The following is a 14,254-nucleotide window of genomic DNA, read 5'->3' on the forward strand; positions in this document are numbered from 1 at the left end:
AATGAAGTGTGCTGGTTAAGAGTTTCATACTGAGTGAGCATAAAAGACGAAAAATGGAAATAAGATTGAATACATTGTAAGATCACTACTTTATTTCTGCCTTTAAATAATGTCATACAAAAATAAAACAACAAGCAATGTCCCACATTTTCTTCATCTTTTATTATTTTACAGCTCCACAGAGTCAATATGAGAATACTCGACTGTGTGGTGTGGTTTTCCTCAGTGGACGAGTTTTGTCACTGCAGCCGTATTGCCAGCGACAGTGAGGTGGTTTTAAAAGTAGTTTGCCACCCTGCGAACAGACTGGATGTTGGGGTTTTCTGCCTGCCACTCCATGTAGGTGCAGTAGTTTCCTCTCTCCACGACGTACATGCGTCCACGATAGTTGGGCTCATCATACAGCACCCAGCTTTTTAGCGAATAAAAATAATAATATTTAAATATGTAATATTGAGTGTAAGTCACAGTATAAACAGTCAAAGTAAGGAAAATGTACACATGTAGCACAATTAGTTCAAGACAGCTTTCAAACTACTTAAAAGGTAAAATGTATAATATATTTCTCACATTCTTATACCTGGCTTGGCTTATATATAACTAAAATTATGTTTACCTGTATGGCTAAAAAGAAACATATTTTCCCATGTTCTAATAAAGACAAAAAATAAAAAATAAAAATAGCACCACAGTCACAGTTTATTTGTCCTCATAGCTGGATATGCCATATCACTGACAAATAAAAATAAACCTTAAACTATTTGCATGGTTAAATATCAAAGATGTCTAGTGAGAAAATGTTTTTTGTGTCATTTGGGTGATATGGCCCTTAGCTGTCAGTTTCTTAAAAGTGCAGTCCATCAATGATGTTAAAGTAACCAAAATGTTGTAGTACATGTGTGAAGGTCTTAAATGATCCAAGCAGGATTTATTAAAACAGTAATTATCCTTTGCTGTATGGATACATACGCTCCATCTCCATAAATCTTGATGGAGTTGATGCAGTTCTTGGTCAGGCCTCGTGCTTGCAGAAAGGGGCAGTCATCACACAGTTCCACACATTGGCCAGTGAAGTTGTCCCCCTCAAACATCTCCATCCTGTAGTGCTCTCCATGCTGGGGAAGGATAATGACATGCCTGCCCACTGAGTCAGAGCAAAAATGTTCGCCTTCACCTCACTGCAAAGGACCAAGGCTTTCTTCTTTATGTGACAGAGGCTGTATTGTGTGCACAAACACTTATACCAATAGAAATCTAAAGGTTAAATGTATATGTGGAGGATGATATTTAAAGCCCACAGTCTGAAGTGCACTAAATGCATGGTTTTCTTTCAGCTGATGGTGTCAATAAATGATGTGAAAAGGTTCAAGTTGTTAATATGCCTCTGTGCTGAGACTAATTCTTAACTCAAATCATTAAAGTTATTCAGACTTTGGTTTGTCTGCAAAGCAGATAAGGTCAAATATATGTCAGACTGGCAGGCTTATTTGCACCAACCAAACATTTGTCTGTCCCTGCAGTCTGATACACACACACACAAACACACACATACAGGTGCACTCTTACCATCTTTATGGGCTTGCAGGAGCCCATGTGATCATTATGGGCATTCCAGCGCTGGAATTCAGGGTACTCTCCATGCTCCAGAATGTACTGTTGGCCCTTAAAGTCTGGGTGGTCAAAGCAGACGAAAGCCCCGCTCTCCACACGGACAGAGTTGACCCTGTTCATGAAGCCTCGGTCCTGGAAGTTGTCACAGTCGCTGCAGATCTCCAACTTCCTCCCAGTGAAACATTTTCCCTCATAGAACACAATCTGTGTTTTTCCACAACAGTGTAGATTTAAATATTTTTCTCTTGGTGCATGTAAAGAAAATGCTACAGAAGGGTTATTCCTGTGTGTCACTCAGCTATATGTAACAAGTACTTTTTAATGTAACATCTGAGGTTGGATCAGTCATCTACATTACTGTATTTGTGCCTGATCTTTGTTTTGTGAAAAACCTTCATAGGTTTGGGGAGGATCTCCTGTGGTTCCATTCTTGTTCTTGTACTCACCTTTCCTGAGTACTGGCTCATTTTCCACAGATAGCTGTTCCAAATTAGTCACACAGTATAGGAGTGGAAAATTTTGGACACCCAGATATATATATGACCGGCAGAGAGAGTGGGGGTATCCCGAGTTCGAGGCAACAAATGCAAAACAAAGAGGGGTTTAGACATTTTGCCACATGGACAGTTTTTCTTACATGGGCCAGTGCTGATACTGGACTTTGGCTCAGGAGGGCGAAACAATAGAGTGAGAGTTTTGCTTTGACTGGGCTTTAACAGTGATGTTGCACAGAGTCATGGTTGCAGACGAACGTCTGCGGAGACACAGAGTGAAACAAACTCACAGAGAGAAAGATGATGCACAGGTGAAAGGACATGCATAGCCAAGTTAAAATAACAAACCTATCCTGACACATGAGCTGGTTGACTGGGAAAAAACTGTGAAGTGTGGTCCTACTTAAACACATCTGATGTAATGACAGGGTGAGTAACCCAGGTGATTTATTCCAAAGTAGAAATCCTTCCAGCTTTTCTTTTCAGATCCCTCTCTGTTGTAGTTGCTCTGCTGTTTATCCAGAGACAATCCCTAGATCAATTTAGACCTTGAACCATGAAAAACTGGGAAGAGACTCTCAGTTGCAACATCAAAAACCACCTAATGCAGGGTCAGGCAGTTTGAGCTGAAACATATAAAACCTGTATAATTTCAGACCCCTTGCTCTCCATCACAGTAGCAGATTTCAAATACGACTGATTGATTTATAGAGATTATTCTTAAAAATTAGTAGAACCCCTCATACCAGTAGTATTTGTATCAGGAGTATAGATGAAACCTCAGATGAACTTTTGCACTTTATGTAAATAGATATCTATTTGTTCATCACTTGGCTTTTGAGGTTTTTTTTTAAGTTTTTCTATTGTAGGAAGTACACCATAAGAGCGGGTCATGTATTTGAGCAATTGTCGATTTGAATTTTGAATTGAACCCATTTTCTATTTGTAATCGAATTGGAATGAAGATATTTCATTTGAAACTCAGAAAATATTCTAGTCTTTTAATGGCAATTACTTTGAGCAAATTACAGCTATTGAGTGTTGCTGGTATTTCTTCTCTTTCATTAATTTCATACTAATTGCTAGTTCAGCTAATTCATGTCCGACATTATGCTTCAAATTTATTGGGTCTAGTCACGTCTGGTGCCGATATTGGTTAAAGAGCACCAAGTCAGAGACATTACACCATGTCAGACAAAATTCACCTAAAGCACCTTGGAGTAACAATGACTTGTCCTTTCAAAGTACAATTCCCACTAATACAAAGCTGTTCGTCTGTGGCAAATGATAAATGAATACATTAAGATTTGCCAAAGTCTCATAAATTACATATAGGAGTAGACAAAGGGTGGACAGTTCTTGCATATTGCAGGAATCTGAGCACTACAAGACCGTAACCCCTGTTTAGTCAAGGCGAGTGAGGTACTAAGTATATAGACTTAACAGAGATAGCCTACTTAATGGGATGTTGCCATAACAGGACAAAGTATGACCGGGTATAAAAAGAGGGGACGTTCATGAATACATATCAGTTACTGGCAGAAACCAGGACAGACCAATCAGCAAGGTATGTTCACATAGGACAGTTTATTTTCATTTCAATCACGAGTTATGTTCTTTTCTGTTTTCTGTGCATATTTCTGTGAAATATGTTTAATAACAATCAATGGTAAATGAATATTCACTGCAGATTTCTTATTGATGTGTATGAGCTTATTTGAATACTAACAGAAGTTCTTGCTCAGAATTTCTATCTTCAGACAATATACCATCAAAAGAAATTCTTAAATTCTTAACATAATTGCCTATAATTGATTACCTATGTTACCTGAATTTCCCTTTGGGGTTTTATAAACTTTATCTTATCTTATCTTAGAAAATTCAAGTTATGTTTCATAACATGAAATCTGACGTACTGAAAGTACAGTTCATATTGTGTTATCGAAACTTAATCTCAACAGGCTACAGTATTGAGCAGAACAATGAAGTTGCTGGCCTTGGCTTTAACCATTGCCCTGCTGTTTACAGCTGGTAAGTCTGTCACTGATTCTCCACTAAATAAACACAATGTCTGCTGCTGTGCAACAGGGAAGTCGGCTTTCTCTTTTACTGCACAGGAACACAGTTACAATAGACCTGCTAGAATCTCAAATGCAATTCTTTTTACTTGACAATGGAATTAAAGTTATTAGTGGTTTACTTCCCTGTGATGATCAGAACACACCAACATCCTTTATCCATCCTCCTGGACTAAATCAAGCCTCAATAACTTGCAAATACTGTTTGTCTCGGGATAGATTCTCACAGAAAAGCCAAACAGCAATGTCTGAAATACTTTTGTTTTTCTTCTCAGGTGAAGCCCTGCGCTGTCACCGCTGCATCCCCAAACAGGCTGGAGAAACCTGTGAGCTCACTGTAGAGACTTGTAAACCACACAGAAATGGCTGTGCTGCTGCCAAGTTCACCCGAGCACCTTGTGAGTTTCTTAAAAATACACAGCCTATTTTATCAGATACACAGACTGAAAAATCATAGCACATCAGCTAAGAAAAATATAATTATCTTTGCTGTCAAGCATAGTTAAGAGAAAGAAGTCCACTTAAGAAAAATATTTGCATGTGCTCTATTCCATGGCACCAAAAGTAGAGGACTAGGACCAGTCATTTGAGAGGTACATAAACAGTTTTTATGTCAGCCAGTAAAAAGAGAAAATTCCCTAAGACCTCCCGTGGCAAAACAGCATTAGGGAACAATCTGAGAAAATCCACTGCTTCTCAAATAATTAATGTCAAATGTTTGTGAGACGTGAAAACATGTGAGAAGACATTGTCTCTACTGCACAATACAAATGCATGGCTTTTTCCTTTTTTACTTTCTTAGTTGGCCAATACCAGAAATGCATGGCTCCTTCGGATTGTGAAATGCTGAAGCTGAACGCCTACATCAATATCAAGTGCTGTGGTGAAGACATGTGCAACACCTTTTAAATTTCCATATAAAAAAATCAAAGAACATTAAAATGCATTGGAGCACCTTTCAGCAAGCCTTTATATCCCCCAGTGACTTCTGCAGACCATGGCTGCTGCAGGGAGGAGTGAACATGTATGAATTCAAAGCTTCTGCTTTTTAGAAAAAGAACTCTCTGAACCCCTTATCCTGACAAATAAAGGAGAACATGTCTGTGGCCATTGTGCTGTTTGGAAATCTTTAAAAGTTTTCTGCTCAGTCACATCCTTTCCATAATAAAATCTTTCCTGTAGGAGCAGGAATCAGAGGGTTCATGTTCAGGCAGGAGTTAGAAAATCTTATACATGCTTTCATTTCCCATAGGTTGATATACTGTAAAGGCCTCTTCCAAAGTTCCTCTGACACGCATTGGTATTATGCTGAGCTACAATAAACATTTGGGTTCTTTATTGCTTTACACTAACTCATTAGTCTCCCTGCGCCTACACCCTCTTCACTCCATCCTTTTAAATTTGTGTTTGCAATGTATTTATTGTCTTAACCATCCAGAAAATCACTTTAAATTATTGTGCATTTTAGCTCAAGTAAAAAGGCACACTCAGTCTTGTTTTACATAACCACTTTTTGCTTTAATGATTACAATCAAAAACATTTGTACAACATTTTCAACATTAGAAAATGGATGCAGATTTTTTTGGCTGACAGTAACTGCTATGAAAACAAACTGAGGGACAGAGAAGTGGATACTGCGTGGAGATGAAGTAGAAAAAGAGCTGTTTACCGTAGGGAACCAAACAGCTACTGATGTATCAGAAGAAATGTCCATGTTTACTTATCCATTTTCAGAGCGTATGCGTGGCCGACATGACATATCTCTTATCTCGAGCTATTGAAACAGAGAAGGGCTCATAGCCTATATGGGAGATGCATAATGAGAAGCTAGGATGCATCAAGCCACTACTATCTCTGGCCTTAGGATGTCGTCATTATTGAGCAAAAGAAAAACATTTTTTCTGATACACCCAAAATGATTTTCTGTGTTTTGCACCAGTGCCAAGCACAGAGATAGAGGAAAGGTGGCTTGTGGGAAATATAAGACAGATGAATAACCGCTCGTCCTTTTTTGTCAAACACACAAAGAAAAACAAGGATGACAAATGAGAACAGGAAATACTGATAAATAACAGTGGATTCAGAGCCATAAATAGACAGTATTGGATATTTAGGACCCTGGGGTGGAGTCAGCTGAGGTGGAGGAGAACTGGCAGCTAGCCTTCAAGTAACGGGATATCCCAGTGCAGTGTCCTGTGTCTTGATTGGGCGGCTCTACATCATGGAGCAGGACGTTTTTCCTGGCTGCACGCCGCCGTCCATCTTCTCTGCCTCCAGGATCATCCTCCGGAAAACCTCCACTGCCGTCTGACAAAACAAAAACACGAAACGTGAAGTTACCTGTCTCAGTCACACCACCTTTCCAGGGCCACACACACACAACATCCAATGGAGTCTCACTGGCTTTTGGCACAACAGAGATGGTGTTATGTTGACTGAACTTCAATCTTATTAGCTGAATTACTGAATATGAAACGTGAAACAGGGAAATGGAAAGAAGGTTTCACAAACTTGAATTTTGCTGGACATCTTAAGTTCACTAGCCACTTGCTAACTTTGCCCTCATGCTGCCTGGTGTTCGGCAGTGAGCTAGCACACTGTGGTGTTTTAGAGCTTTGACAGTGCAACACTAAACAAGGGTGTCAACTGGAAAACCACAACAAGGAGTGAAAAGATGCTGAAACTCTTTACAGATCTGAGGCAAGATTCAGAACTGGAGTGACACCTTTCACACTATGCATAATTTGATCTGTTGCATATATTAAAATATCAGTTTGTGTTACTGTGGATTTGAATATTGCTGGTTCCTTAGTGTTACACAAAATAATCTATGTGTTGTGCTCTGGGGGTGGCATGATGGAGTTGTGGTTTACACTGTTGCCTCACAGCAAGAAGGTTCCTGGGTCCCAGGGTCAAATGGGTTAAAGTTTTCTCGGGATACTCTGGCTTCCTCCCACAGTCCGAAGACATGCAGTTTGGGGTTTTGCTAATCAGTGACTCTGAATAGGGGTGAATGTGAGTGTCAGTGCTTGTCTGTTTCTGTGTGTTGACCCTGTGATGGACTGGTGACACGTCCAGGCTGTACCCTGCCTCTTACCCAATATTGGCTGGGATTGAAGAAAAGCAATTTGTATCAATTTGCATCTTACACACAAACCTATTTTATTTAAACATATGTGAGGGTACACCATTTGAATCCGCTGGAGTCCACACAAAACAAATAAAAAGGAGTTTGTGGAGACACAACACATTTTGTCAAAGTTTTAGATTTCCAGGGATATGCTCTCCCTGTTACAACACCAGACCTACACTTCTCCTCATGCAGTCTGAAAAGGTCTCTTTATTAGGTATTCCCTGTATGGTAAAAATGTTTCATGTGTTCACATTGTAACACAAGCTTTCTGTTATAAATTCGTAGTCTGCAAGCCCAAGCCAAGAAATAAATAAACTGGATGGCATCATCAGTGATATTATTTTTAGAATCTCCTTTCAAGCCACAGTAGATGGCATGTGAAGGGAGGAAAAGTTTCACCATAATAATTTTTGTCTGACCATCCATGTATCTTTGTGTCATATATGTGTCTTTTGAGCTGTGAGTAGAAACCCATGCAGACGCACAGAGAACATGCAAACACTGCACAGAAAGGCTTCAAGTGGGTGGCAGGTTTGAGCATTCACCTTGTGAGGTTACAGTATCAACCACTCCACCATGTCATTTGTCTATTACTCACTTTTTGAGCACAAAATGTATAGTAATGTATAGGTATTTCTCAAGAACTAAGAAGACCTTAAAATCAATCAAACGTCAAAGTATAAGATGCACATTCATACATCCTCAGCACTTACCTGATTCTCTTTAGCTGAGGACTCCATGAAGGCAGCGTTCCAGGATTCAGCTAATGCTTTACCTTCTTCACAACTGATTACGCTAAAGAAAAAAAAATCACAAGGAGAATGGGCAATAAAAGAATTGTTTCACAGAAACCCACACATTTTAATTAGTAAGAAGTCTGATCTTATAAATGATTCCATAGACCTGCTCCTCACTAAGCTGAACTGTAAGGATCACATAGACATTCAGCACATAGATCGGCTTTAACACTCTGGTTCGACACAAATTGCTTCTGCCTTTATTGAGACATCTGTGAACCAGATTAAAATGTCTAATCTTTATTTCTGATGGTCATATGTCAGGCATGTTCAGGTTTGCATTTTTGCCACTGAAAACCTACAAAATTACAAGAAACAGAAACAGAAATAGGTTAAATGTCTTTGAGCACTGCGTATACTGTGCCTGATGTTCAATTTGACTGTGCTTTAAGACGTACCGTTCCATATGTAGGTCGTTCTTGTTTCCAACAAGCATAATGGGTACTCTGCATTGGAGAGAAAGTAAACAGCTCATTGTCACTCATCTATGGTATATATGACATATCTTTCACTGGGCAGCAAAATAGAACAGGCAATACTCACTGAACCTTTCCGACCATGTCCAATAGTTTTTCATGGATAACTTGTACAACTTCAAAGCTGGAAAAAACAAGGGGATGTTTCTTTTTCGGCACTGATAAACTTATGCAACCCATCTCATTAGACAGAATTTATTTTAGATTTGCTTGCTATAAAAAGGAAATAAAACTTTACCTTTTATTAGATGTGACAGAATAGACCAGAATGTAACCGTTGATATCTATGGAGTAGGTCTGTGGGAAGATAGAGTACTCATCCTGGACAAACAGAAAATGTGAAGAAATGAATATAGAACACTAGGGTACAATAAAACAGCATTTACACGAAGCAATACAATAACATTTTCATAACATCACACATTTACATACAAATCATTCAGTCAACATTGAATCATACCTGTCCTGCTGTGTCTACCAGCTGAAGATGGTACTCTTGTCCATTTATTGTGATCATTTTAGTAAATGCTGCAGTCAAGAGAATCAACAAATTAGAAAATAACCATTAGAAATTAAACTGATGAGGAGCAAAACATTTCCAGAGCAAAAACAATAAATACAGTAACAAAGCTTTTCATGGTATACAGTCAACTATGCCTTCATTACTCTACAACTCCAGATTCCAGAACTCGACAAATAAAAGACACAACCCAGTTATGGATCCATTTTGGTTGGGACCACTGAGTTCATTTAGCACAAGAACGTCAATATCTGCCTGGAGATGGGTCATATCATCTTCAGTGGGACTGAGGGATTGCACTGCCTGCAGCATCCTGCTGATATCGCTGACACTTCACTCTGTGCTAACCATGCAGAGATTATTTATAGATATAGACCACACATTCCAGAAATGCAGGGTGGTATGCGAGCAAACATGATGGGAAAAAGAGAAACAGCCTACAGGTAAAGTTTAGACTCAAATCTCTGGAGTGTCTGGGATCATGTGGGTTTAGAAGGTTGATGGATTACTGTACAATATGTTCTTTCCTTTGGCAAGATGTGCTGTTAAAGCACCTTCAAGAAAGGTTTCCTCTCAGAGCCTGGGTTGTCCAGGCTCATACCAGAGTCTGCAGGGTTTTATTTCAACCAAGCTCTACACAAGCTGATTTGTGAGGAAACTGTTGAAATCAGCTGTTGGAGTGTTTTGACAGGAAGGAACATTGCACCCCCAACAGATTTTTCTCATTTATTGTCTTTCAGGGAAGCATGTCATAGAGCTACCATGGTGCACATGATGTCTAAATTAATGATAAGCAACATTTAGGAAGATAATTTGCAGATGTCTGAAGTTCAGTGTCAATGACATAAATTTGAATGAATAAAATGTGAAATATAAGCTATTTATGATATAATATTGGGAGCATGTTGATAGTGTGATGCTGTATTAGGTCTGCTAAAATGAACTAATTAGTTAACAAACTAATTAGTTCATTTTGGATTATAAATTAATCTTTTAATGTTTATACAAAACTGTCAAATATTTTCTAATTCCACTTTCTCAAATGATAGTTTTAGATTACAGGTCAGAAAAACATAATAAATAGGATAATCTCACAAAACCAAAGCAAAAATTTAGAGAATATTTTTCACAATTTTTTGACATTTGAGAACAACTAATGCAGTTAATGAATAATATGTTCAGCACCTAATTCATAACAAAAATATTTTATAGATGCGTCCCTGTACTAAATGCTGCATGAAAAACTTGTGACTATCATAACATGCAACCACCTGTTATCATGTGACCAAAACTGCACACTTGAGTCATGTGATAACAACTAAATCATCTCCATGGCAACTGAGCAACACCCGAGGATGTAGCTGAAAGCTTTGAACACACAAAGAAACCTTGAGAAGTTTCTTGGTCAAACAGCCATCAGAATATTGGTTTCACCCATTCTGCCCAACCTAAATGTTTTTGTTCATTTCAAATGGTTTTGAGGAGTTTCATCTCCTTTATTTGTGATATGAATAAAATGACTTTGAGTTGATTCTGTATAATCGGTGTTGTACAGCTATGACCAACAGCTTGATAACCAGACGTGTGGTCACACATGCATAACTTACGAACCACAGAGACCACACTGCACTAGGACACAGGACATTACTGCCTGTAGCTCAGATACAGTACATGCATGAAAAGGCTGTGCCGCTAATACAATTAGGCAAATAGAAAAAAAACTAAGCAACTAGTTTGATAATTAATTAGAGCAACTTTTTAATCAAAATGTCTAATATTCCCCTTCTCCAAGTTCCTTTGCTGTTTTTTTTTCTTTGTTTTACGTGTGGGCATTAGAAAACTGTGATGGGCATTCTTCTTAATTGTGTAACCTAATTCAGAGAAATATTGATTCAAGAGAACTGAGAGATGCTTCTACAATTTTGTCCATCCCATAGAGTGCAGGCAAACAGCAAACAGGATAACAGAATGCAGTTTGAGCAAACTAACAAAGTAAATGATCATACAGTTGAATCTACTCCTCTCTAACAGGTTCAGTAAAAACCGAACATATCATTTGCATTTAATTTACCTAGTTAGATATAGTGGCTACTGAGCGTATGTAGCACTTTGAACAGTGTTTTCTAACAAACATTATAAAAATGTATAGCTAAGAAACAAATGGCAAAAGCTGTGATGGACTGGTGACCTGTCCAGGGTCTATCCCAGAGAGCTGGGATAGACTCCAGCAGATCCCCGTGACCCTGGTTAAGGAATAAGTGGGTATAGATGATGGATGGATAGAATAATGTCAAAAGACACTATTTTCTGAGGAAACCACTTTTTGTGTATTAAAGTGTAGCAGTACACAAAATCCCCACTTACTGTTTTCTATTGTTGGGTCATAGGAGTCAACGAACTGGCCTTCCACAAACTGAATCGTCAAGGAGGACTTTCCTGCAAATAAACAAATAAATAAACAAATAATAAAAATAGAGAAATAAATGATGACAATACTTAGAAACGGAGACCCTTAAGATAAGGGGAAAGTGCTGTGAGTGTAGAAATAAAAACTTCCCATATAAAAACCACCAAGGCTAAAGTTCACTATTAAAAGTCACCCAATACGCCATATAAGCCCCATATGGTGTTATAATGGGAAGTGTTTACTATAGTGTCAACCCTAAACACATTACAGGGGTTTTGCGTTAGTGCTGGCTGGGCCTGGAGTCGTGCTATCAGTGTGTGCCATCTTAACATCCTTTTTACCGCATACAAACTGCGCGTCTTTGGTTTCACACACGACAAAATAAACTGCACAGTAATGCGTCAAATCCTGCGGGCCTTCTCGGAGCATGGCACTAACTAACGCAGGGTCACGGACAGAAACGTGTCAGTAAGAAGCGTAAAATATCGCATCATGGGAAGCCTCATATGCTCAAAACCACAAGGCCGCGTCTCACCTGGTGGCGCTCATTTGTCTGTTGTGAATACTGCGTGACGGATGCTAGCGTTACTCCCTATAATTTAAGTCTATTATAGGAGGCGTAAACCGCTCTCGTAATGGACCCAAAACTGATCCGAAAGGCCGCTGAAATCTAGCATTTGCGTCGCCCCAAGGCCCCTGAGGTGTCATCTCCCACCCAGCGCGTCGTCTGCTCGGATCTCACCTACGGATCTGTACCCGAGGATGGCAATTTTTCGTGATTTCGGCTGCGGCATATCTCGTCCTGGTTATCGCATCTAGTCCTCGGGGTCCACCGCAACCTCCAACCGGAATGGCATCCAAATTCAAGGAGCGCAGAGATTCGGCATACACCCTTGAAGATGGCAGCAGGAATCCTTAATCTTTGCCCTGTTTATGAGATACTCTACACCCACACTTTGAAAAAAATGTTAGTTCAGGTCATACGAAAAAAAAAGCATGGAGTATCATAGAGCTACAATAACTGCGTCACTCCCCTTTGCAAAGTAATGAATTAGTAATTACTGCTCCGCCCTGATTGGCTATGCACGCAGTGAAGGCGGGCCTTAAAACCTATTACAGTACTGTGATTGGATGAGATTGCTGTTCGTCAAGGAGCAACCGTCAAGTTCCCGAAATCTGATTGGCTATTGTACACATTATGACGCGCGGGGTGGTTGGAGGTAATGTCATTCATATCAGGGACGGTCAGGGAGCAGGGATACTGGCCGGACTGATGGGGGCACCGTCATTTTGTGTGTATAAAGACATAATACAGTCATTTTATTATCTTGATGAGTAGACATATACACTAACTATCTATTCCTACTAACAATAGCAGTGTCAATAGGAAGAAAGTTGCTGTCTTGAATATTTCAGTGCTACTTTCTATTGAACTGCAATAGTTTTTTACAGTGCTCCATTTAGCTGTATGTGTTAGTGTTTGACAAACAAACCTCAAAGTTTAAAAGTTAAAGTTTAAAAGCAAAATGATAATATGTTCCCCTTCAGTATCAGATCAGCTGTCCTAAATTAACTACACTAAAATAAGGCACCACTGACACATCATAAATGCTCATTTAAAGATGAATGTTATTATGACAGAACATCAGATATCATAAGAACGGTAGGAAATACAGTACACAGAAATCCACTGAGTTGGAGATTTTTTTTTTATTGCAATTTACTACTAGCTGATTTAAATAAATAAGCTCCTTCACCCATTTTAACACTGACCAGTAGATGTCCCCATAACACCATTTATACCTCAAACAGGATGTGCATACAGTGCCACGAGCTATCTGTAAGTGTTCATTCAGCTACTATATATTCCCATAGAAACATCACCGTCTAATTAGGTGTATTTCCATCGCTTGTTTTTAGCTGATACTCAAAGTTTCATGAAGAATGTTGCTCATGTTGTGCAGTTGGACAGACTCTGTAAAACTCTTAAATCTTCAGAGAGCCTACTGTACCTCAGTGACCTCACACATAAACCAGACTACACACATCCCCAATTATCTCATCTCATAATGTATTTCATTATGGATGTTAAAAAAATACCCAAGTCTTAATATAACTGTGGTTTTTCCAAACCACAGGCATGACGACAATATCATAGGAACTCAGTCCTCAATTAGTGGGTTAAACCCATAGGCAGACACTGGAATTCAAGGCAGACGTGGCAAAGGTGGTGGGATGATGAGTCCTTTTTGCTTTTACACTCTGAAATCACATATGAGTGTCAGTCATTTTTAGTACCTCGCTAACACTGATGATGCAGTCTGTAAAACTGCTGTTTCTTAAACAGAAGTCTTAAAACTGCTGAAATTTTTACATTTTTCACAGCTGAAATGGCAGTTTAGAGAGCTTTTGCAGCAAAACTCTTGAAATAATTATATATTCTCTCAAAAATAGCCCACAGGCTCAAGGGTGTGCAGTTTTTTTCTGCCCTGTGTCCAATGAAATCCCTTGTTTCCCTGTCACATCCTGGGCCATTACTACTTAATCATAGAAATGTCCAACTCTCCATCAGTAGGACCAAACAGTTTTGCCTCCACATACACTTTTCAGCACTGGAGATAGGAAATAGGAAATCACTGGTGTCAGCAATAGGTGATTTGTTCTGCATGACATTGGATGTCCAAAAAAAAAAAAAAAAAAGAAAAAGAAAAACTAAACTAAAAAACAAGCTTGACTG

General features: G+C 39.0%; 3 protein-coding genes across 3 annotated transcripts; 1 reads left to right on the top strand and 2 right to left on the bottom strand.

Annotated features, from left to right (window-relative positions):
- Positions 1-276: 276 nt before the first annotated feature.
- On the bottom strand, positions 277-2,188 carry LOC113134730 (gamma-crystallin N-A). The gene is made up of 4 exons (XM_026314225.1): positions 2,058-2,188; positions 1,567-1,815; positions 970-1,115; positions 277-412 (listed from the first exon to the last, which is right to left on the bottom strand). The coding sequence occupies exons 1-4, from the start codon at positions 2,076-2,078 to the stop codon at positions 277-279; spliced, it is 552 nt and encodes a 183-aa protein (XP_026170010.1). The 5' UTR covers positions 2,079-2,188.
- Positions 2,189-3,604: 1,416 nt separating this feature from the next.
- Positions 3,605-5,289, top strand: ly97.3 (lymphocyte antigen 97, tandem duplicate 3). The gene is made up of 4 exons (XM_026314166.1): positions 3,605-3,672; positions 4,067-4,136; positions 4,459-4,581; positions 4,986-5,289. Exons 2-4 carry the CDS (start codon positions 4,088-4,090, stop codon positions 5,090-5,092), a joined length of 279 nt encoding a protein of 92 aa, XP_026169951.1. The 5' UTR covers positions 3,605-3,672; positions 4,067-4,087; the 3' UTR covers positions 5,093-5,289.
- A 393-nt stretch (positions 5,290-5,682) lies between these two features.
- rheb (Ras homolog, mTORC1 binding) lies at positions 5,683-12,548 on the bottom strand. Its single transcript, XM_026314635.1, has 8 exons — positions 12,260-12,548; positions 11,475-11,546; positions 9,051-9,118; positions 8,829-8,911; positions 8,658-8,714; positions 8,513-8,560; positions 8,031-8,112; positions 5,683-6,491 (listed from the first exon to the last, which is right to left on the bottom strand). The coding sequence occupies exons 1-8, from the start codon at positions 12,309-12,311 to the stop codon at positions 6,399-6,401; spliced, it is 555 nt and encodes a 184-aa protein (XP_026170420.1). The 5' UTR covers positions 12,312-12,548; the 3' UTR covers positions 5,683-6,398.
- Between the last annotated feature and the right edge of the window lie 1,706 nt (positions 12,549-14,254).

Source organism: Mastacembelus armatus, chromosome 17 (assembly GCF_900324485.2).
Source record: "Mastacembelus armatus chromosome 17, fMasArm1.2, whole genome shotgun sequence".
Classification (NCBI taxonomy): domain Eukaryota; kingdom Metazoa; phylum Chordata; class Actinopteri; order Synbranchiformes; family Mastacembelidae; genus Mastacembelus; species Mastacembelus armatus.